General features: G+C 44.7%; 1 protein-coding gene across 5 annotated transcripts in view; it reads left to right on the forward strand.

The window, feature by feature from the left end:
• LOC146191597 (vascular endothelial growth factor receptor 1-like) overlaps positions 1–14,977 on the forward strand; it is an 84,209-nt gene extending 69,232 nt beyond the window's left edge. For 2 of the 5 annotated variants that reach the window (XM_084602117.1, XM_084602118.1), the window contains exons 16-21: positions 3,285–3,555; positions 7,629–7,751; positions 8,261–8,331; positions 8,971–9,111; positions 9,204–9,309; positions 9,682–14,977. In XM_084602117.1, the coding sequence (XP_084458243.1) occupies positions 3,285–3,555; positions 7,629–7,751; positions 8,261–8,331; positions 8,971–9,111; positions 9,204–9,309; positions 9,682–10,176 (1,207 nt within the window). In that variant the 3' untranslated portion in view covers positions 10,177–14,977. The remainder of the gene's footprint in view (positions 1–3,284; positions 3,556–7,628; positions 7,752–8,260; positions 8,332–8,970; positions 9,112–9,203; positions 9,310–9,681) is intronic. The other 3 variants (XM_084602114.1, XM_084602116.1, XM_084602115.1) reach the window with 2 other exon arrangements.
• The last annotated feature ends 9,238 nt before the right edge of the window (positions 14,978–24,215 follow it).

Consider the following 24,215-nt stretch of genomic DNA (forward strand, 5'->3'; position numbering starts at 1 on the left):
TCTCTATAGCGACGAAGCTAAGAAAGTGCCTGACACGGCACAGAAGAGCCGACATTTCAAAATCGATGTCTGAGGCACTACAGCACGTCAGCAGCGGACGTGCGATTTCCACCAACTTTTCTGTCGGTCTAAACCTTTTAGTTTCATTTGCGTGCGAAAAACAAACTTCATCGGGTTCGCCGGCTTTAGAAAACTAGTTTTGCTTTGTTTGAAAAGCTGATTAAAAGTTGTCTTTGTTTTGTCTACGGTTTAGAACCACCCATTAGCACTAAGCACCGTTGGTTATTAAAAAGGCTAATTAATGACCTTTAGAAATGTTATTTTTATTCGTACAGTTTCTGTAGAGGTTCACGACCACCACCCGAAATTTCATTATTGAAATTGTTTTTTTGTTTTCTATTTCAAGCTTCCTAGATTTACTAATTTAGAAAGTGTTCGGTGAAACACCCGTTATATCACACGACTCAACTAACCCAGTCCGTTTCTATTTACTCTTATGGACTCTCCACAGCTTAAACGATATTTCATGACTAACTGAAACTGCCCTGTATCAATAGATTACTGCATTGTAATGACGAAGAGGCTGTGCTAATTGAAACGGAGCTCTTAAAAGGTAAACAATTAGTGAAGTGTAAATGTCACCTAATACCTGATGCTTTCGCAAGACAACCTTCATGACGTCAGGACACCTTCTCTCCTCGCGAGTAACTTCAAAACGGTGGCCGTGAAGTACTTCTCGGCCCTGGCCTCACGAGTCGTAGTCGGATCGAGAGAAAATTTTTAAACTCAATTTTCTCGGAAATGTACGCATCTTTTTCTGCCGAACATATATTGACATAGCCAGAGGAGGTCTTGCAGGTGATGTTTACTACGATCAATGAATGCATTGAGTTGTACTCAGTAGTCCCTGAAACGTGCAGACAACTACGCCACTCGGAAAAAAAAAATACATTTTCATCGGTTGAGACGCACTGCTTCTGCACCTGTGCACACTTCAGGATGTGGCGTCAAACATGACCCGGCTTGAGTAGAACGACCCTATGACTTCAGCCGATGAGAGAAACACTTATGGAGTGCCGCCGCCATTTCTGCCTTCTCTTCACCGGGGCTTCCGAGATTCTCGAAGATCTCGAATACCATCCTACGTTCTCAGAAATAGCGGATAAGGAGGGACGTCCACGCATGATTGCGAAATGTTGCGATATCGGTGGCGCATGTTTGTCATTCATCGAACCACGCAGGTATGCTTGCTGCTTTAAAAGTGCCTGTATTATAATCGTTCAGATATAGACGCACGGGCCATCGGCCATACCTGCGTGGCGTAATTTCATTCTCTCGACGGTGGAGTCCAGGAATTTCTTTCTCCTCACTGGTTGCCTCTCAGCGAGTTAAACGGTGGTTGTTGCTAAGAGGTATCCCTTATGTAACGCCCCGCAAGGGGTCTTTAAGGAAAATAAAGTGATGTGATGTGACGTATCTCTGAGCGCGATCTAAAGGTGGCATGCACTCACCGCAGGCAGGAAATGATTACGGCGAGGAGGATTGCGTCGTGTAACTGGTGTCATACCGTCACCTCCTGGATCTATTCACGGTTGGGTTAGCGACTATTAAGAATCAAAAACATCACATAATGCAATTTAAAGGGGAACGCACCCAAGGGAAGGTGCTAGTAGTTTATTCGAATGTTGCGAATTAAAAAAAAAAAAAAAGATCAGGAAAAAAATAGCAGACATTTCAATGCGGAGATAAGTAGTGATAATCCGTTGCACCACAAAAACAAAGAGAAAGGCGGGCTTTAAATGCGCTCTTAATCATTTTGACAATATTTCCGCTATTTGTCACTAGGTGACGCTGTGGAGCGATAAAGCACCTTAGAACACGCAGCTCCGAAAAGAAATTTAACAATGAAGATGACGCATGTGCTCTATGTGGTAACTCCAGTGAAACAATTGACCATATTATACGCGAATGTAATGGTATTCCTCCGGAAGTTGATGCAGGCGCAGTTACTCTTCCTGAAGCTCTGGGGTTTAGAGATACCTGTGGCCGGGTGAATATACCGGCGGTGGAAGCTAGCAAAAAACGACTGGAAGATTGGTGGCTTAAAAGCAGAAAAGTGACATTGTGTTAGTAATGTAGAAACAAAAATTTAATAAATAGAATGATGGTATAGTTAACCAATCTAAAACAATAATTAAGATACAGGGAGAAAAATGAGCATGATAGCTACTGCTACCACCCCGTTTCAAAGGGGACGCTTCTATATTTCATCCATCCATCTGAACTGATTTAAAACAATACTTAGGATATAAGGGGGAAAAAACGAGCATGATAGCAACTGCTACCATCCCGTTTCAAAGGGGACGCTCCTATATTCCATCCTTCCATCCATCCATCCATCCAGCCGGGCGCCGCGGCACAACATGTAGGCTCCCTAGTAGAGAAAGTGAATTTCAATTGCTATCACTTGCAACATTCCTTTTCGCCTAACTGAGATGCTTCGTCTCAGTTTTTCTTTTTTTAATTTCGTCGAAGCACGATATCGAACATTATTAGAGTGAAATATCGCTGCATCGGCAACGTTGTATGCCCACAATGTCTGTTATAGATTGCGCTGCAGGATGGGATTGCACCACGCTCTTCCGTTAGTTGCAGTCATGGTCTCACGGTGCCACGCACTCGTGTACTGCTCTGCTAATCCCAGCCCAAAGTTCTGCACTGCACTAGTGGCGGCCACTCGAATGCATGCCGCCACACTAATGGGCCGAAACATGCACAAATGCCGTCAGCTGAAGACATCTTTACAGTTTATTTGATGCTGGTTGTCTGAATTTCCGCAAAGGCGGGTAATTTCTGTTTTTGTCTATGCATAAGACGGGAATTTCTTCGTGATGATAACGCGTCTGTAAAAGACAACTATGGGTAAAAAATAAAAACGAATTTGTAGCGTGTGTTTATAAGGAGTGCCAGAAAAGCGAGTGCTTGACAAAGGTATAGGGTTAATGCAGAGTCATTAAAGCAATTTCTTCCCTCTCGACGTGGGCATAGCAGGAAATTATTGTAATTCGAGCCCATGATATTTTTTCCCTGCAATCAGAATGTAACATAATACGTTGCTGCAGTGCAAAAGTATCTTGCGTTTACGTCGGGCACTTCCGCTTTGAGCTACAATAGATGTTGTGTTACCAGTAGTCGGAAATTCATAGATATGGTTGACGGGCAGATGCAAAAACATACATCGCTGGGCCGTTGCTGACTCCAATGTTCTCTTTTTTTTCTTTCAGTCAACAGCGGCAGCAGCACACCCCGATGCTCAGATACGCGGACCTAGCGATGAGCGCGACCCCTTCGAGCCACGGAAACGAGTTCAGCTTCCCAGTGTCGGACAGCGGAAGCACCACGGACAGCTTTCTGTTTGACAACCATGCACCACTGATAAGATTTTCCTCCCGGCAAGACCACAGCGACCTACGCGACGCGGCGCTCACCACATGCGACCTGCTCTGCTTCGCCTTCCAGTGCGCCCGAGGGATGGAGTACCTCGCTTCCAGAAAGGTATGGCTGCGCGTAATCCGGATACTGTGTGTGTGGGGGGGGGGGGGGGGGGGGGGGGAGGGGGAGCGCCATTCACAAAAACGTATCTTGGGCACGGGCGCTTCGATCGTGTGTGGTCGAAGTGTGCATTGCTGGCCACGATAGCCAAGTGACGATGTCATTTGAGAGAGAGAGTGGGAGACAAAACAGGGACGCTCAAGCTTCGCCTTACGCGTAGTTGTCATAGCGCTTAATCGATGTCGCCTTTTCATTCCGCGAATTTTTAATTATTAATGCTTCAGCATTACAGGTGTCTATGAGGTGTCGCGTCCCCAAAAGTTCTGTACACTATTTCGTCCTGACCGAACGAGTTACCGAAAAAATGAATCATTGTAGTAGATACAGAATGAAATAATCTCGTCTGAGAAATCGTATCAGTAAATTGTAATGGTTAGGTAGTATTATAGCAAAAAGGTAAATTAGACATCCAAATAGCCAGGCAGAGTTAGATAAATGTCCGGATATGACGTCACACATCCAGTCACGTGATGTGTGGTAGGGCCATGTGACGTGTGGCAAGTGTCATGTGACCGGAATTGCGACGTGTCTGCGTGTGTGTCACGTGACCGGTAGTTGGGCGTTCGAGAAAAAAAAACAGAAATAAAATTAGTAAAATTGATCAGAAAATGAGTAAAAGTTGTATAACCGAAGAGAGAGAGACACAAACATTTATACGGAGCAGGCGTGAAATATTTAGCCCTATGTGGGCAGCCTCCTCAACCCAGGAAGCCGTGGACCCGAGCCATCTCCCGAGTCTGGTTGACCAGACTACGCTGATCCTCCAGGCTGGGGCTTGGCAGCTCAGTCTCCCACTGCTCTTCGGTTAAGTCCTTGGTGATTATGGTACCATGTGGTCCCTTGCATCTCCACACCATATGTTGTAGGGTGTTTGGTACGTCCTAGTCGGAAAAAACTGCAGAAAATTTTTTGATGTTACGACAGAATTTCTGTGCGGTTTTTGACGGCAAAACCTGTTGTGAGAACAGAACATTCTGTAGTAACATCAGAAATTTCTGTGGTAACAACAGAAAAGGGGTACAAAACTATAGACAACAGAAATATACTACAGAAAAACTACAGAGCTACAGAAAAGTACTACAGAACTACAGAAAAATCTGATGGTTACGACAGAACTACAGGATATTTTGTCGTATTTTTGACAAAGTTCTGTAGTTTTTTTCGACTGGGGTTGCAAAATGCGAATTCATATTTGTGGGTGATGGGCGAGATTTTGTGTAGTAAGGTGCCGTGGACGTGGCTGTTGGTTGGGATTTTTCGGAGGGTGACTGCTTCTTCTCTGCTCAGTTTCTTGTGGGGTGGGGAATATTTTCTTCTTTCAAGTCTGTAATGCAGGAGGATGTCAGTATATTTCTTGGGTACATCCTGTATTCTCCGAAATCCCTCTGAATGTGGTGCCCGGTTAGCATATCCTCGGGCTGAAGCGTTGGCTGCCTCGTTTCCTTTCAAGTGAGTGTGTCCCGGAGTCCATATGATGTAGGTGTCTTGGAGGTGGTGAGTTGTGGTGCGACGGAGGATTTGAAGTGCTATGCTGGAAATTCTTCCCTTTTGTATAGTTTCTGCATGCAGACTGTGAATCATAAAAATTTTTCAAACACATATTTGTCGCCCAAACTATATGTGATTTACTGAGACGGTGTCTGTTAAAAAAGCATGACAATTTAGTTTAAAAGCAAATCAGAGGGAAAGAAAGTGTCTCACTTATCGCACGATAGTTTATCCGCACGGTTTGGATGGAGAAGAAGGCAGGAGATTAAAATTTGCCGTCGTGAAAGATCACGGAGTAATTTCGACCACCTGTGGATCGTTAACGTGTGCTGACATCCCACCACACACTACCCCGTGCTTTTCGCCTCCATCGAAATCCAGCCGTCACGGCCTGTTTCGAGCACGAATAGTTCGACTAGGTAGCCGATTGCTCTAATCATTGATCCACAGCGGCGGATGCACCTATGGTCAATTTGCGACGCACTCGTGGTACAGCATATGTATCTCGCATTAACGCTGTCGATGATACGAGAATGCGCCAGACGTTACGTCAAGCATGCCAACTGACTGTCTGCTGCGTGGTTGATTGCAGAAATTAGTTAACTTCGCACATTTTACATGTTTCTCCCTATGTATCTCTAACAGGTTGATATGAAGAGGTACCAGCAACCATATATCATCTTTCTTTCGATATGCTGAAACAGGCTGATTCACTATCGTCTCGACAACTGTCGAGGCTCTCTAGCCCGCATCCGGCTGCCGGTCATAATATGAACTCGCGTGTAAAAAACTGCGCGAATAGACGGCCTCGGAGCTGTCAAGATGGCGGGTAGTTTGCACACCTTCATAATGTTCATGGGGAAATTTAGGTGAAACGACTTTTTCTGCCTCTCCTTGCCAGGAACGTGCGACTGCAACGGCTGGCTATTTTAAGAATATAACCTGCGTGCTGCGCTGCGAATTATTTCTGTCAGCCGCCCGCTACGCGAGCGCTGCTTGTTTAAGAACTTGTGCTCGTGAATGGATTTTGTTCGGAGATGCATATACTGCGAACTATCTTCACCTTTTAGGCATTTTAACGAATGAAAATGCGTGCCTGACATGACCGAACGTATCTATAAACGATGTTTTCGAATTTGTAGCCTATAGGTTTGAAGAAACTGCCTGGGGTTAACAGCCTTGCGCGAGCGTTGAATTACATAGTAAATTTACCGTGCGTGCCTTGTGTATCGCATAGTGTGGAAGTTTTGAGTAACGCTAGCGTCAGAATGATGAAGAAAACATGGCCGTGCTTTTTAGCATCAATTTGAGCACAGTGAGCCTATGTCAAGTCAGTCCGTCCGCCTTGCGACTAGTTTGCTAATCAGATATGTTATAACTTCTTTAGTGAGTTTATTCATGAAAGAAGTGCTGAGGTACCAATGAATATCAAAATGTTATAGCGCAGAGTGAATTAAAAAATAAAGGAATGCCCATGCTCTGTAAGGTTTACCGCAAGAAATCTTCTAGGGAAAATTAATATACCGGGTGTCGTTTTTTTCTGAAGGTGCAAAATTTTAAGACTAAGGTAACTCCTATTATAGGTCTATTTTAACCCTGCGGATATAATGGGGGTAACGGCGGACAGCAGGTAAGAAGCAAACTGTTCAATTAGTTTACAAAATAACTGGATACATCAACTGTTTAATTTTCATTTTAGGGGATATGTTGCATTTGCAGAATTTTAGACTCGTCCTTCAATTAGTAGAGTCGAAAAAACAAGTTTTCTGAAAAAAAAATTGTAACGTGTTGCAAGGCTCCCGAACGTCACCCTGATAGATTCATACGCTAGCATATCGCCTATCAAGGTTACATTTGCGGGCCTTGTAACGCCAGCTGCAATTTTTCAGAGAAAACCTTCTTTCGCGGCTACACTATTTCCAAGACAAGCTCCAATGCTGCAATTACAGGGTAACCTTAAAATGATATTTAGTAAGTTAATTAACGTTTTTCGTTATTGAAGCCTTCTACGTTTTACCTGGTGTCCGTCGTAGCCCCGGATATAGTCCCGATGGTAAAAGTATTCTCAAGTTAGTTACCTTTATTAAAAACATTTTGAACAAAAAAAGCCCCGGTATTTTAAAATAAAGGAGTAGTTACTCATCAACACACGCTGAAGCGTACCCACATGACTGCAAAAAATATATATGCAACATTGAAAATCAAACAAGGGAACTTTGTGTAGTTGACGAATTCCTCCTGATTAGGAAGTCGAACCGGGGACCATTTTCTAAATCGCAAATTCTATTCCAAATATACTTTTGGTGAGATTCCATACAGTGCCTACGGTGCACGACAGGAATCACTCTGAAGTTGGCATTGCTTATCTAGCAATAAAACGAATCGTACCGGACACCGAAAGAGAAAATTGAATTAATGAGAAGGACGCCATTCTATTCATATTTTGCCTTAGGGTAGCTGAACAGCCCTCTATTAGTGTTGTCAGGATTCTGACATCAATTCATGTTTTGTCGTTATTGTCCTTGCAGCTGATCCACAGAGACTTGGCTGCGCGGAACGTCCTATTGAGTGAAGGCAATGTCGTGAAAATCTGCGATTTTGGGCTCGCCAAGGACTGTTACAAGTACTCCAACTACGTCAAGAAGGGAGATGTGAGCTCACATTTTTTGGCATTCCTCCCAGAGAACCGTGTTCATCGTAAATCGAAGCTCTGTCGTTTAAGTTGCACTTGAGGAACTGAGACAATAATTTTTGAACGCGATCAGGTCGTTGGTGATTTAGCGCTACATGAAATGAGTTGCATTTCAAGAAATGCTGTGTAAATTATGGCAGTGTAAGCGGAAAATACGGTACAGTCAGATACAATTTTGGAACATGGCGACGATTGGCTCTCATAGGAGGTTCTCTTTGTGGAGAGCCTTAAGAGAGTCATTCGCCGCTACCTTTTGTAAATGTGCCAAGTACATTTGCACTTCGGGTTTTATAAATGTAAAAAATGTATCATTGTTTTCAATGTCGAAAAAAAAACGGCTAAAGCGACCTTAGATGACTATCGTGAAGCAGCATTTGTCCGTTTTGTGTGTAGTACTTATATGGTGTTCTCGCTAAACTTGCGTTTTTCAGAAGGGACATAACAGCGCTACCTCGTTTCTCCTTTCAGGGCCTCCTACCCATAAAATGGACCGCTATCGAGTCAATTACAGACCGAGTCTTCACGACAAAAAGTGATGTGTACGTTTTTTATTGTTTCTCAGTCTGAGACGGTATTCAATGGCACGCGTTATGCAAAGCACTTACACGCCAGCGTAGGTGACATAGTTTTTAGGGGGCTGGCGGTTTGTCTAGTCAAGGAACCTGAGGTTTCTAATAATATCCTAAGCGTTCGCACAGGGGAATGTTAATTTACAAAATCAATACGTGAATCCTTTGTTCTGAAGTGGACTTGGGTGGTTTGATAATGATGATAAAGGCTGAATCGGCAGTTAGTGACCCTGATCTCTAGTTGGTGTAAACCAGACCTCTTCTTCGTTTTTAGCAGAATTGTAAGCCAGGGTGCGTGAAGCACTATCAGAGTATTAATCAGTGGCTGTCGATGCATATGAACATCCACATATATACTGCTAAGGCTCTGTGCATGACGATGGATGTATCATGGCTGCCGACTCCCTTATCTTTGTTATGTGATTGTGACCGGCGGCTTGAACTTGAACGTGTCTGAAGACGCGTCAGTACTCGTGTACATGCTAAAGCAAGGCCAAATGCTGATGATGCAGCAGAAGGTAAGTTCTCTCAATTAGTCGAATTTGTAACGCTTGCCTGCGATCGTCCTAAAGCGAGGAACATAACGGCCACCTGTCGTCTCGTTCTCAGATGGTCATACGGGGTGCTTCTGTGGGAGATATTCTCGTTGGGAAGAAATCCTTATCCTGGAGTTGCAATTGACGAGTCCTTCTACAAGAGGCTTATTAACGGCTACCGGATGGAGAAACCTGACTACGCACCTGACGACGTGTGAGTACCGACGCGATGGCAGATATCCTAATCACTGCAACCACTTTCTTGCCCCGAGGTTGTCTTTACACTTAGCTTTCTCCTTCACACAGGTATGAGATAATGCAGAGCTGCTGGCAGACTGAGCCAAAGGAGCGCCCGGACTTTTCAACTTTGGTCACCCGTCTCGGTGACCTTCTGCATGCAAAAGTGCGGGATGTAAGTAGCTGCAGCTGCTAATGGTCTGTTGTGAATGGCTGCCTTTGTGCGTATCGCGTCTAAATAAAATATCTCTTGTAGACTTTGCACAGCAGAGGCAATCGACTTCTTAGTTTAATAACGAACAACTTTGTAGCCTGTGCTTCAAGTGTCCTGTCACAATAATCTGCTACAGTGCTAACCTAGGCCACTAATTGCTATGCAGCTAGCCACTGCTTGTCGCTCATACTATATAGGAGAATCGTTGCAAGCAGAATATTATTGGCTGCAAGAAGTTACAGAAATATCAAGAATAATCAATGTGGCTCTGTTAGGCTTCGCATTTATTTCGACGTCAGCTGCAGAGTTCAAGCGAAATACTTTTCTGTGCAGTACTACATGGCCTTGAACGATCCTTACGCCAACATGAACCATCTCATCAAGAACAACGACCATCGTGCAATGGGGAATAACAGTCCAAATTCAGATTACCTGGGCATGAAGTCTCATGACGAAAACTACATCAACAAGAGCCAAGATGGCGTTCAGACGAACTTGGAGCCGCACTACGCCACGATGGCTACCACCACAGCCGACCCCGACAGCAGCACTAATACGAAGGACGGAATGGAAATGATGCCCATAGTGGACCACGGTGGCGGCACCGGTGACGTGGCTACAACACCGAGATACATGAACGTCAATGGGCCGACGTTGCAACTGCGTCTTCCAGCCGGCAAACGCCGTGATGCACCGCCTCCCCTGCTACCAGGTGGAACCGCGAGAAATACCAGGGCGTCTGACGACATGAGCGAAACTCCTGCTACACCACCGCCAGCGTACAACTTGGTCTTCAATGTCGACGGCAGTGGAGGAATGGAGGTTTGAGTGGCGACCGAAGACGCCTGGATGGATATGTCCCAAAGTCAAGGGAAGACGGGTATTGGGCTCAGAAAGCTGAAGCTGTCTTGTGCTTGAGCGATACTCTCTTACAGTGGCAAATACGCTCTGTTGTAAGATGCTTGTTCAGCGAATGCGCCGCCTCGTGTGACTATAAGCTTGGATTTAAAGGATACAAATACGCGATGCGTATCAGCAACGTGGAGAATACGAACTCTTGCCGAAATTGTCTACATATAGTGTTGTTACATATTTTGTTTCCTATTTTTTACTTTTTTTACATATTTTGCTTCGCGTTGATATTTTGCTTTTTTGTCTTTTTTATATATGTGTCTTTTTGGATGTGGTGATATGTGTCTATTCGTTCTCGATGTCGGTGTGCATGATTCTCCGGACGAAATACAGAGAGTTCTGCGGTCTGCATGGCAGATGCTTCTGCGATGTAGTGTCCAGTCGTGTCAGCAGTGCAGGGGCAGTTTCTGTGCGATGTGTTGTTTGAACAATACACGTCTAGGAACAGTGGTGACCCCAGTGCGTAACCACGGGATCCTTATACAAAGCAGCTGGCACAGTTCCTAATTTATCAGTGACAAAATATTTGTCTATACTAGGCACGAATACGTTAACCAAGTTAACACCACGTGCTCCCCGTAAAATAAGGCGCACAACCACTCCTATGTCTTTCACCCATACTCTCTGCGTCCTTAAAATTGTGGAAGTAGAACTCAATCGACCAAGTTATGCGAACCAACTCCTAAAATGCCATCTACATTCCAAGCCTCGGTTCTCATGCTCTGTTCTTATCGATGTCTCAACGTTCCGTGGCCGCGTTCTTATTCGTGTCTAGAAGGAGGAGGAGGAGGATAAACATTTATTATTTGAGGAAGTCAGGAAGGCAGGAGCTTCCGCGCTAGATGGCCAGGAGCCCTTGAGCTCTGGCGACCTGGGTTGCACGCTCGATGGCCCGTAGTTGGATTACCGGGTCCAAGCTGAGCATAGCGGCCTCCCACTGCTCGCAGGTGGAGGGCTGCTAGGGTTAAGCCCTGGCAAGTCATATAGTGTGTCGAATAGGCTTGAAATGGTAGTTGGGCACACCGACATGGAGCGAAGAGTACAACAAGAACAGTATTCGTGACTCATCTTTTGTTTTGTTATACGTATTGATGGGACATCTTGTAACGCTTTCTTCTTTCTTCTTTTGTTATCAAAGTTGTGTACACGTGGAATCGCGACCACATTTGTTGCTCCGTCTGCTCAACTGTATTGTCTTCCTTGCGGTGTGAGCTAGTCATTGAGTACAGCACTCAGGAAAGCAGTGATACGTTGACAACGTTGACCTCTCACTGGTGAAGCTGTACTCACAAGTAGAGAGATCCTTTCTAAAAAGAATATAATTTACTAATAAAACATTGCCACCTGTAACTGCTGTGTTTATTCTGTAACGTCTTTCGCTGAAATAGTAAAAACAATCTAGAGGGCACTTTGGAATACTAAAGTGTGATGAGGCGAAAACCATTTTAGCGCAGTGGATCGTAGCCCTTCACTACGGCACCTCTGTCTCCCTCTCTTTTTTTATTGCCACCTTCTTCCCTTCTTTTATGGCGTCGTACATGTGTTCGCGAAGAATTAGATACCGGCCTTTTCTATTCTGTAAATCAATTTGAAATGCCGCTGATGCCTGCTGTACTAACGCATCCTAGACATCTCGGTCTGCTTCTGTTTGCTGTGTGGCGCGGCGTTCGAGGAAGCGCCAAGTGAAAGACGCCGCACGGACGCCTGGATCGGATGCCTGCGGGGTCAGCTTCGTGTATGCATAAATCGCCTGGTGACGTCATGACCAGTCGTGGCGGTTCACCAGCATTATATAATTCGTTTACAGGGAATTAAAGGTGCAGTATCTGTCACTCACGGAATCCCGCTATCCTCACGGTAGACAAAGAGAATTATGATAAATGTTTCATGATCCGGGGCGTCGCGCAGTTGGTAAAGCTCTCGGCTAGGGATCCAAGGGATGGAAGTTCGATTCCCGGTGGAGATAAGGTTTATTAAGGCGAAAGCCTTTAATGGCTCATGCTGTCGTTGTTGTGGCTGTAGGAAGAAGGAAAATAAAATGCACGGGCGTGTTACTGGCTATGCAAGCTGAGCCACCTCCGCTGCCTCGTGCGGACACAAGACAAAAAGTAGAGAAGAAAAAGAAGAAGGAGAGAAAGACGCGTTCCGCAACAGCCGTCGTCCACCACCTACGCGGTGGCGGGTGCAATGACGGCTTACAACAGATAAAAATTCGGCGACTGGCAAATTCCTCGCCGCAAGCGGTGTTGACCTACCAGTCCAAGCCCCGTAGGGCCAAGAACAGCCACACTTCACCCTCACTCATGCTGCTGTGGACAAGATGTGTCCTGCTTTTGCGGTGGCTCTGATAGGCCGAGGCGGGATGACGTCACAGAGGTCTCGAACAATCACAGAGCACCACCATAATATGCGTGAATACGTGACTTATAAGGCCATATGTCAACCAATGATCAATTACTAATTATTGACTGATTAATTAAACTTGAATAACACATTGCAGGCTAATTGGTTGATCATCGCAAGGTAAAGCAGCCAAAAACCACACAGGACGCAGAAAAGTGAGACGAACACAGGCGCTGACTGATAACTAACGGTTTACTATTCTGATACCTCAGTAGATATACAGCCGGCATCACCTTTCTGCGTCCTGTGTGTTGTTATTGTGCTGTTTTACCTTGTGATAATTGATTAACAAATTACTACTTAATGTGTAATTAGGTATTTCATAAATTATTAATATAATTGGGTATATAATCAATTACCTACTCAATAACTGAAAAATATTTAATTACTAATTAATGCCAGTTGCGTAGCAGAATGCAGCACTCAGGCTTTTGCCTTTTACTACTTTAGTCGCTAAAGTCCCTCGTAATTTTTTTCTTTATTTTTAACTATATGCCTCGAAAGTGCGACACCCTCTGGCGACAGCCCCTGCTGACAACGATAAGGCATTACAGGCTTTCGCCTTAAAACGGGGTAGAGGTTGGAGGAGGGTGGCTGCTTCCGGCCCTGATGGGGCTGGGACAGGAAAGCGGGCTAACCGTGCTTTCGGCGGGGGTTAGCCTGCCACCGAATATTTATCTGTTGTAGGTCGTCATTCCACTCACCACCGCTTCGATGGTGGACGACAGCAGTTGCGGCGCGCGTCTTTCTCTCCCTCTTATTTTTCTTCTCTATTTTCTTTTTTTGTCCGAACGAGGCAGCGGTGGGGATTAAGCTACAGAGCAAGTAGCCGGCCCGTGCATTTTCTTTTCCTCTTCCTACACCCACAACACCAACAGCTTCACCACTGAGAGTTTAAATCGCCAGTTTTCTCGCGTTGAACCAACTGTGAACAGTCAACCAAACCCAGAGGACTAGAGCGATGCCCGTGCAGCAGGCCTGAAAGTAAAAGAGGTCGTAGCCCCCGATACGATCACGAAAAAAAAATCTTTTATGGTCGATTTAGATGTTTGACAGAAGGATTACTTCTCTATCACAATTAAGCTATTCTAGGTACCCTCCCTTACTACTTCGGGTCCTAAAGGTATGCAAGTGGTACTTGAAGGTGGGACGTCAAAAAAGTGCATGATAGCTTTGTGGGCTGCCGTAGTGAAGTTCTCTTGATTAATTTCGACCCTCCGGAGTCATTGGATGTTTTTTGATATCACGCAGTACGGAGGGGCTTTTTTTAGTTTTACGTCGAAATTCAGCCATCGCTGCCTTCAGGAATAGACTTGATTAGCAGATATGAACGCCGTAAAAACATAGCCTCCATGGTCAATAATACGCGTGAACGGTTGCGATGATCGCATATTACTCGCCATGGTGGCTAAGCGATGCGGCGTTCGCCTGTCGAACAAGTGTACCCAGGGGTTAATATCATTACATATTGTTACCTATATGCCATTGAAAAAGACAACGATCGACAACCAAGAGAGACGACGAAGCTGAATGAACGGTTGGTGCTTGCCGGAATACTGACGCCTGTCATCAGTTGTGTTTCCTGAACTAACTACCTGCCACGTATCATCTTTGTGGAGGTGACTAGCCCGATTAGCCCATTTACGCTGCCAAGAGCTAAATTTGTGCAGTGGCCTCCACCTACCTTGAATCACAACGACGTCAAAAACGGCCACTATGACCTCCGAGGCAGGCCCTACCACCGCGGGAAGATCGCCTCAGCCAGTCGTGTATACGTATATATATACACGTCAATTATGAACGACAAACATTAGAATTTAGGGGAGCTAAACTATGGAATAGTCTCGATTATAATTTTCAGTTTTTACCTACACTTCGTGTCTTTCAGAAAAAACTAAAGCTTTTTCTACTTAACTCGCACTAGTTTGTATTTTGTTTTGTTTGCGAATGATTTTTGTAGTGTTTGAACAGTTCTGTTTATTTGTTGTCATCATTGTCATTAATTCAAACTGCTTTCACGTAATTTGTTAAATAGTTGTTATGCTGTCGAAAGAAGAAATGATTACTTTGTTTATTGGGACCCTTAAACAAATTTCTGTCGGGTCCCTGAAGTTTTACTTTTGTATACTCATTTGTGTGTAATAAACAAAAACTAAAAAAGAAAAAAAGCGGATGCCGGATATAAAACTATCCTAAAAAAATGGAGTTCATCTTATCATGCGACTATAAATACGTGTTTATTCCCGAACTAAACGCCGATGGTTAAGCACGTATGAAGCTATTTTACTCCCCTTGTCAGAAACAACGAGTTAGCTTGAAAGACAGTTTAAAATAGTGCGTTGTTGGGCGAGTCGGTCAGACATATCTTCAAGGTATACTGCGCACAGACAAAACAAGGACGAGAAGGGTACACAACAAGTGCAGACTCAACAAGCGAGTCTACGCTTGTTGTGTACCTTTCTCGTCCTTGTTTTGTGTGTGCGCAGTATACTTTGAAGCTTGAAAGACAGTGCAGACGAAAAAGAATTGTAATGATTCTAAGGGCTACCAGTGTACATTGATCTATGTGTATTATGTAATATTTAGTGTAACAGGTGCTGGGAAGATTTGTTTCTCAAACGTTAGAGCATTTCTCTAAAGCGAAATGTGCTCACTGCCACTGTTACGGATGCGCAGAAGCCTTCAACAAAAAATAAAAAAAAGAAGAAAAGAAATACATATATGGGTTTAACGCGCCATGCGACATCGGCTATATGACGGACGATGTAGAGGCGGGCTTTGGTGTCGTTGACCACGTGGGATTGTTTAACTCGCAGCCAAGTCCCACAGCCGAGGAGCGCTTTTCGAAACCGCCGGGATCGAACCCCTAATTCTCGAAATCTGCAGTCGAGCGCCCTGCCACTGAGACACCGCGACAGAGGTTTAACAGCAAAAAAAGAAAAAGAAATGGTACTCAGACAACAATATCGTAGATACAGAAAGTATAGATTGGCTTGTTCAAACTGGATTTTGCTATGCAGCAGACTCATGTTTCAGTAGTTGCGGTATTCCAAACAGAAACGGGAATGTACGATTTTTGAGTGTTTGCTTAAGTTGTATTGACGGCAGCAACCTGTTTTGCTACAGCAAAACAGGTTGCTGCACCGCGCTTCCTTTGAGACACCGGTAGTCAAAGAATCTCAAGCGCTGGATCGCGACTGATTTTGTCTTTTCCAGCATGACATACTCGATATGGACAAGTATTTGTTTTTAATAGAGCGTGGGGTAATAGCTTGTATCTCTTTTGCAAGAGGCAGATAGGTGAAACAAATAAAAAGCACTCTTGTACACACCTCACGCGCGCACGTAAATCCCTGCGGCCTGGCACGCGACGCGAACACGCATCCACACTGGGTCGAGTTCGCCGCTATGCCGCTAGGGGTCGACTCTGCTCGATCTCGAGGCAGTAGCTAGCATGAGCATGATAGCTACTGCTATCACCTCGTTTGAAAGGGGACGCTCCAATATTCCATCCATCCAGCCATCGAGGCCAATAGGGGGAAAACATTATTTCAGTAATCTGGCCTGAGTGCTTATTCCAAAGCATGTTCCTGGACTACAAAGCCTAAAAATTTAAGAGTATTCACATGTTAGCCTGGATTGTTCAACCGGAATGGTGATGTTCGAAGGGAGAATTCCACTTTTCGATGGAGGTTAAAATAAAGGCGTCCAATGTGCAGTGCGATGTCAGCGCACGTTAAAAAACCTCAGGTGAATGAAATTTTCTAAGCCCTCCACTATGGCGTCTCTCATAGTCTGAGTTGCTCTGGGACGTTAAACTCCATAAACTAAACCAATCTTATAAAAATGCACCCCTTATTACAGAAACGGTGTTTTGCAAGCGGACAGTTTTAGCTTTATTCTTTCATTCATTTTCATGTTTCTTTTTTCCACCACGTGCACCACGTGCACAACGCCCTAGCCGGCGTTCCGCATTATCGAAAGTTCGCACCTAGCAACTTCGTCTTATTCCTTTGAGAACCGAAAAGTCAAGCTTGGTTAAGCCGTTGCATCTTCTCTGTATATACAGGGGTAGTCAAAAGTTCCCAGGCCATAAGGTCTACTTCTTAGCAGTATAGTCAGGCAACTGAGGACGGACCCAAATCTAAAAATACCTGCGGAGTGTAGAAGAAGTATTATTCTAACCTCTTCAATGACTGATAGCTTTAATGGAATCTCACGTGCAAGAATATCGCTACCAGAATCAAAACCAGCGGCCTGGAAACTTTTGAATACCCCTGTACATCTTTTAATGTTTTTTTTTCTTCAGATCAATCCCATCGTTTACAGTTGTGATGAGTGCAATACGTCCCTGACCTGTGCCATTTAGGTTGCGCCATCTATCTTTTTGGAACCATCTAGACCTGTATGTAGTAGGTCATACTGTTGGTAGATGGCTCACGGCGCGCTACATCGAGGCAGCCTAGGCAGTCGAGGCAGTAACGTTTGTCGAGGCCACGGTGGTCGAGGCCAAATGGTTTCTTTTTTTAGTGAGTGTGTGTTGTGTGCATTCTCCTCCCCGCCGGACGAAATGTTGTAACATGCCTAATTAGAGTATATTTTTATAAGACCTCCGAACCGCTGGTGCGCCTCACAGCTCTCGCATCTCACATTTGGCGCAGTCGATCTTGGACCATGCAGAGAACGTCGAAACTACCTGCCTGGTGAAGTAATCCGCCGAACTGTTTGCCCAGCTCGCTTCTCCTCTATGGTGCTGTACTTGAAACCGCCATTCTCGCTTTCCCGCCCGATAAAGCCTTTCGCCCACTTCGCTGAATCAACTTGCCTCTTGCTATGCTGACCTCCCACGAGACGCAAGGGCTGTGCAACGTCCAACAAATTTCTACACAAGTGTATGCCAAGGTCTACAAGAAGTCTGCTTTCAGATGTTCTGCCGAGAATGAGGCAAAAAGCGGTGTTATATGCGTGTTAATACTCCGCCAATAAAACTATGCAATACTTCTCGGCAAGAGCTCTTTAAGATCAGTTTTAGATCTTTCCTTATTACTTCGAAATGGCAGCTGATATTAATTTTATAGTTTAGATTGAGTTTCACTGCATACTTTAGAACCTTATGAAGTCAACCATGGTTTATTGTATTAGGTTAAGGGCACGCATTTGTAAAGCTGGGCACTAATATAATGTCCAGGTTTTAATAAATGCTGTGCTTGTGCCTGATGAACCAAGTGGATGTGTTTACTGAATATTTAAAAAATTCCTATATGCATGCAGCAAAGACAATGAGCAAAAAATACACGGATAAACTGCTACTGTTTATTAATTCAAATTTACGTACGCAAAAGCAGTAGTCAGAAAATCAGTACAGCCACTACGGTCCCGAATCACCTCCGCAAGGAAGGCGCCAACTAGGAGGTCACACGAGGAGACAAAACTCATTTGACCACATGCATCACCGTCAAATCAAATGAGAAAAATCGAAACTTCACCTGAATTGCTTGCCAGGAGTTGGAAACAAGGCCAAACCATGTCTTGGCAATGCGTGTGCAGTCAAAATATTAGGAAACCAAAAGCAGATGTATAGAATGCCATTGCCAGCAGTATTTGTGCGCTATGCACTCATTCAACTAAAGCTCAAGAAGCCCCCTAAAATGGGGACGGCCTTAGCAAAAGTAAAACTGAAACAGCCCCCATCGACACAGAAAGCTATGCAGTTAATGTCATCAGTGTCGTCAGCTGTACCATAAACTAAGTTGACATTTACCTTTTGTGGCTTACCTTGGAAAGATATTTTCCACCATCAGGAGTTTCCAATAAAACTGGACCAAACAAAAGTGCGTGCTCACAGTGCTTCCTGATGTGCCTTGCACACTTTATTTGCACTATATGCATACTGCACGATGGCTAATTTCCTGCACAGTCACAGGAAACATAGTATGCGAGCTTCTGTCTTGGTAATACCTGCATCATTTCAATGTACACTAGAGGTGGATTAGTTCTTTGAACTTACCTTGATAACCAGACAAGGGTACAAGAACAGGCGAAAACAGACGGATACAAGGTCAGGCTGTTAAGATGACATTTTCAAGCCCGAAAAGGTGCTATGATGGAGTTCTTGCTCCATTGGTCGACAGTACTAGTCCTGAAGGGTAAACAAACAACGAAACTTGTGAAATATATATTAGCAAACAGCCCAGACCTGCAAAAAAAAAATGCACGAAATAAAAAAGTTTCAGCTACAAAGAATGCCTACCAAAAGTTGGAAACTGTGCCAGCCAGGAGGTCCTGGGAAAACCACTGTTGAACAAATCTATGGCCAAAAAAAAACGTATACAGTGTGAAACTAGACTAGCACCACTATGCAAAGTGCACAAACTGGAATTCGGGCAGCCTGGTCTATCAAAAGGTTACCTCATTAGTTGTCGTTAAACAGTCAGCTCCAGAGCAGCACCATTGAGATAAAAATCTTCAGCACATACTAAACCTTGGCATTCAGTCAACTACCTCAGAGCTAGAAACTTAAATTGTAATGAAACTAAATCTAGACAAGTTAGTGAAGTAATGCACAGCATAGTATAGCACGATTCCTTCCACTGCTTTATTTATCCTCTGGAATAACCGCAGCAGACCTAAGCAGAATACAAAATACATGCATCAGTTTTAGCAACAAGGCATATGAGAGGGCAAATTGAACCTGGAATAGGCCACGGACGTCCACGCAAATCCGCTTAAATCAGGATATTTCATAATTTCATCATGACCATGAGCGACGAAATAAGCCATCAAAATATATTACTTCAAATCTTGGTCTTCTATCGATAATAATTTATGCGTGAGTCACTCAAGTGCATGAGAACGTTAAAACTACCGATTTAGGATAACCTACAGACTGTGCGGTTTAACGTCCCGAAGCGATAGGAGGGACGCCGTGGTGGGGATACGGGGTTAAAAGGCTGACAATACACAACGCAAAGGCACTTTAGTATTTTCCCTCGATACGAGCAACATTATCGTTTGAAACCCACTGATACTGTTTTGCAACCTGCAAAAAGAGCGAAATAGAGGTACACCAGACGACGGTTCAGTCCGGCGCATTTACTGCTCATCTGCATTATGTTGCTTTCAGGAAACAAGAGAAGCGAAAAGTGACTTATTTTTGCAGGCAGCGAGGTCCACATCACAGCGCAGCACTGGCTGCAAATGACTGCACTCGCGAGAACGCTGCAGCGGTATACTACGCCGAGGAGCTCAGGACAAAAGAATGTAGCGCTGAACCGTTCATACTAAAGAGTCTAGAAGCTTAGTTGGAACACTGTGTGCGCACGTAACAATAAATCGTTAGCAATGCCGACATCATAATACAAATGTACAATTTTTTTAATTAAAATAGAAAACAAATTGCAGACTACAATTTATATTGCTGGTAAAATAAATCATTTACAGCGTATAAGAAGGCTCAATTTTTATGAATTTGATTGAAAAACGTTGACATGCACTGTACCGGTGCGGACTGAAGTAAACGGAGCACGCTATTTCCTTTCAAATGTTTTCGCGCGTTGCATAATCGAAACTGGCAGTCGTGGTTTGTAAGAACCGTTAGTAGATACCAGTTCCCTTTCTCTTGGACAAATATTGTTTTCTCATCTACACTGCAGAAGGCGTGGTTTTAATTTAAATGAAAAAGCGTGCTCCGTTTACTTATGTCCGCGCCAGTATTGCCACTGAACGGGGCGACATTAATCAGCAAGCAGCGACGAATCGTGAACTGCGAAGCAAGCAAGCGCTAGCGAACTGGGCTAACTAGAGTAACTGCCACCTCGTCGACGGCTACATTCGCAGCGTCAGCGCATCGGCGCCGAGGTTACCCAGGAAAGCAAGAACATAAGACGTTCGCATCATGAAAATGTCATCATTCGTGTAACTGCCCTTGTCAGTCAGGACCAGCATCCAGCGCATGTGCTATCTTACGAGCGGTAGGTTAGCTGGCCTCTATATGGACCGTGTTACTGTGATTTCGGGCCAGCGCTTCCAGAGTTCGAGCGGCCTTTGCACCTGCGCTCTGCTGATTAAATACTGAAGTAAAAACATCGGAGTAATACAGGACTATAACAATTTATGTGCCGTACCTGTTGTGTGTGCTGGTGGCTGGAGCAAACTGTGTGGCCAGAAACGCTTGCTACGATTCGGCATTCCGAACAGCGGAAGAGTAAAGATGGCTCGTTTTCAAGCAGACCTGAATAAGACGTTTCTTGAAAAGCTTCTAATTAAACATCTTTGACAGGTATCGTATTAAACTTTCTTCAGATGTTTCTAACTAAACCTCTTTAAACGTTTCTGAAGAAACGTTGTACTAGAGATATTCTAAAGAGGTTGTCGAGGAAACGTCTTTTTTCCAGCGTCTGTGAGACGTTTTCATCCAGAGCTAGACGTCTGTAGACTTTTGAAGCTGTTTACAGAAGCTTGTTAGACGCACTGTGTTTCGTAGGCTGTGTGATGCCCCCCCCCCCCCCCCCCCCCCCCCTGCGCGATGGAGCACCTCGCCCACTCTGCCTGAACTGTTTGTCCTGCTCACCTTACGTTGCTACGCCGACATGTGTGTTCCGTTTCTCTGCGTGCGCTACTCCGTCAACCGCCGTACCCTTCGTAAACTGGAGCGAAGCTACGCCGGAGGACTTCGCCGGCTTTACAGCGGCTTATCTCCGCGAAGAATTCTCTCGCCGAAACCTTGACGCTGCTGGGCCGAAGGAAGAAATAATAAATCGGCCCCTTGCTGATATTGCCAAAAAACCGCCAAACGTCGCCACCTGCGCATTACCGAGACTCCGTAGCATCCACCCAGCGCCACGACAATGCACTGCTTTCGCCGAGTCTCGATCCAGCTCCCATCACAGAACTTCTTGCGGGCCTAGTACAACAGCTCCTCCAAGTGTCTCAACGCCCCGTAGCCCCAGTTCAGCTTACGACTCTTCCAGACCAATCCGCATCGCTTCCGACATTCAGTGCTTACGGCAGCATCTCAGCAGCCCACTGAATCGAAGAGCTCGGGCGAACTCGAGATCTGGATTCATGGTAGCCTTCGCCCCTCTCGCCGTCGACCTTGGGAGACTGCGCATATAGCCGCAGGTGACTGGAAAGCCTTCATCGGCCGCCAATGCACAACATGTATAAGCTTCAGGTGAGCCTTTCTCGATCAGTTCAGCGACAAGCTCACTTTGCTACGGTGGCAACAGCCAGTTATCTGTCTCATGCAAGCATACGGAGAGAGCATTGTGAACTACTCGCTTGCTAAGCTCAATCTCATGTCTGGGCGCCCAGTCGCCCCCAGCGACCCCCAGCGCATAGAGTTCGCCCTACAAGGAATTGTGGACGCATGGCTATGGTGGACGTTAATATGTCCACCACCATAGCCGCTCAACGCGCAACAACAGTCGCCGCATACATGGATATTTTCACATAACTGGACTAAACCAAAAGTAATTCATCACTTCGATTTACGTGAGCAGAGAGCCCAAGTGCCAAGTTTTCAGTGCCCAGAGTGCACTACGCAACCAAAAGCGTACAAATCCCCAGACAACTTCAAACAGAACAGATCATCCATAACGTCTCTCATAGCCTAAGTTGCTTTTGAACGTTAAACCCAACAAACCGAACACCGCACTTCAGCCCTTCCGCCAAGCCAGCGAGACGTTTGGTACAATATGATCTCCCCTAATCACGGCGTCCCTGCCTATACCACCCTGCAGACGACCTTAGTAAGGCTATACGCTTTACCTTCCACCAAACAGAACGCCTTTCTGGCAAGTGCACTTCGCCCGCAGAACTGCACGCCAACAACCTCAGAGCAACGACAAACCCCATACTCCTTCCATGACTTACCTCGAGAGATCAATTGTGCTGTGCGTCGTGCATAGCGTACTAGGAATTCTGGCCACCCTGTATACGGAACGCCTAGTGTCATCGCTGGTGCCGGAGCCATGGAAGAACGCAACCATTATCTTAATAGATAAAAAATGGACTCCAGGGATTTGAAATATTACAGACCAATCAGTTTACTACCTGTTACGTATAAGCTATTTATTAAGGTAATCGTTGGTAGAATCAGGACAACCTAGACTGCAGCCAAGCAAACGATGAAGCGGGTTTTCGGAAAATGTACTCTACTATCGATCACATCTATACCATCAACCAGGTGAGTAAAAATGCTCGGAATATAACCAGCCCTTATACATATAGCATTAATTAATTACGAAAAAGAATCTAATTCGTTAGAAACCTCGGCGGTCATGCAGGCATTGCGAAATAACGGTGTAGACGAGCCGTACGTGAAAGTGCTGGAAGGGCTGCACAGCAACCATAGTTCTGCAAAAGAAAGCAACAAAATTCCTATAAAGAAAGGTATTAGGCAAGCACACACGATCTCCCCAGTGCTGTTCACAGCTTGCTTAGAAGTATTCAGACTTGGAATGGGAGCAGTTAGGGATAAGGGTAGATGGAGAATACCTCAGTAATCTGCGATTTGCTGATGACATTGCCTTGCTAAGTAACTCAGGGGATGAATTGCAAAGAATTATTGATGACATATTTCTATGTCAGAAAGGTAGGCTTGACAATGAATATGCAGAAGGCTAAGGTAATGTTCAACAGCCTCGGGAACGAACAGCTGTTTACGTTAGTTAGCGAAGCACTGGAGGTAGTAGGCGAATATATCTACTTAGGGCAGATAGTAACCGAAAATCCGGACCATGAAAGGGAACTAGTAAGGAAAATAAGATTAGGATGGAGCGCGTTTGACAAGTACTCGCAGATTATAACTAGCAGCTTACCGGTATCGCTCAAGAGGAAAGTATACAACAGTCGCCTTTTACCTGTACTCACCTATGTGTACCATATATCAGTGCCGGTGCCCGTTTGTTATCACCAGCTCATGTGAAGCGTGCTGCACTGCCTCTACCGCTCGTTGGATCAGGCCCAATCGCTCGCTTGTTTCAAGTCTCAAAATGGAATGAAACGTGGAGGCTAACGGAAAGAGTTCTACTTAAGTTGAGGACAACGCAGAGGGCTATGGAATGAAAAATGGTAGGAGTAACATTAAGAGATAGGAAGCGTGCAGAGTGGGTCAGAGAAATAACTCAAGTTACTGACATTCTAGTGGAAAGCAAGAAGAAGAAATGGACATGGGCAGGACATGTAGTGCGAAGAGAGGATAACCAATGGTCGCTTAGGGTAAAAAAGTGGATTCCAAGAGAAGTTGAGCATAGCAGATGGCGGCAGAAATTTAGGTTAAGTCGATGCAGCTAGCACAGGACAGGGTTAATTGGAGGAATATGGGAGAGGCCTTCGCCCTGCAGTGGGTGTAGCCCTGCTGATGGTGATTATTTATTTATTTATTTATTTATTTATTTATTTATTTATTTATTTATTTATTTATTTATTTATTTATTTATTTATTTATTTATTTATTTATTTATTTATTTATTTAATAATACTGCCGCTCTCAACCGAGAGCCTAGAAGACGGGCAAAAACATACATGTTATGTTACAAGCATACAATATA

This window comes from Amblyomma maculatum, chromosome 4 (assembly GCF_055883805.1).
Source record: "Amblyomma maculatum isolate TAMU_Amacu chromosome 4, ASM5588380v1, whole genome shotgun sequence".
NCBI lineage: Eukaryota > Metazoa > Arthropoda > Arachnida > Ixodida > Ixodidae > Amblyomma > Amblyomma maculatum.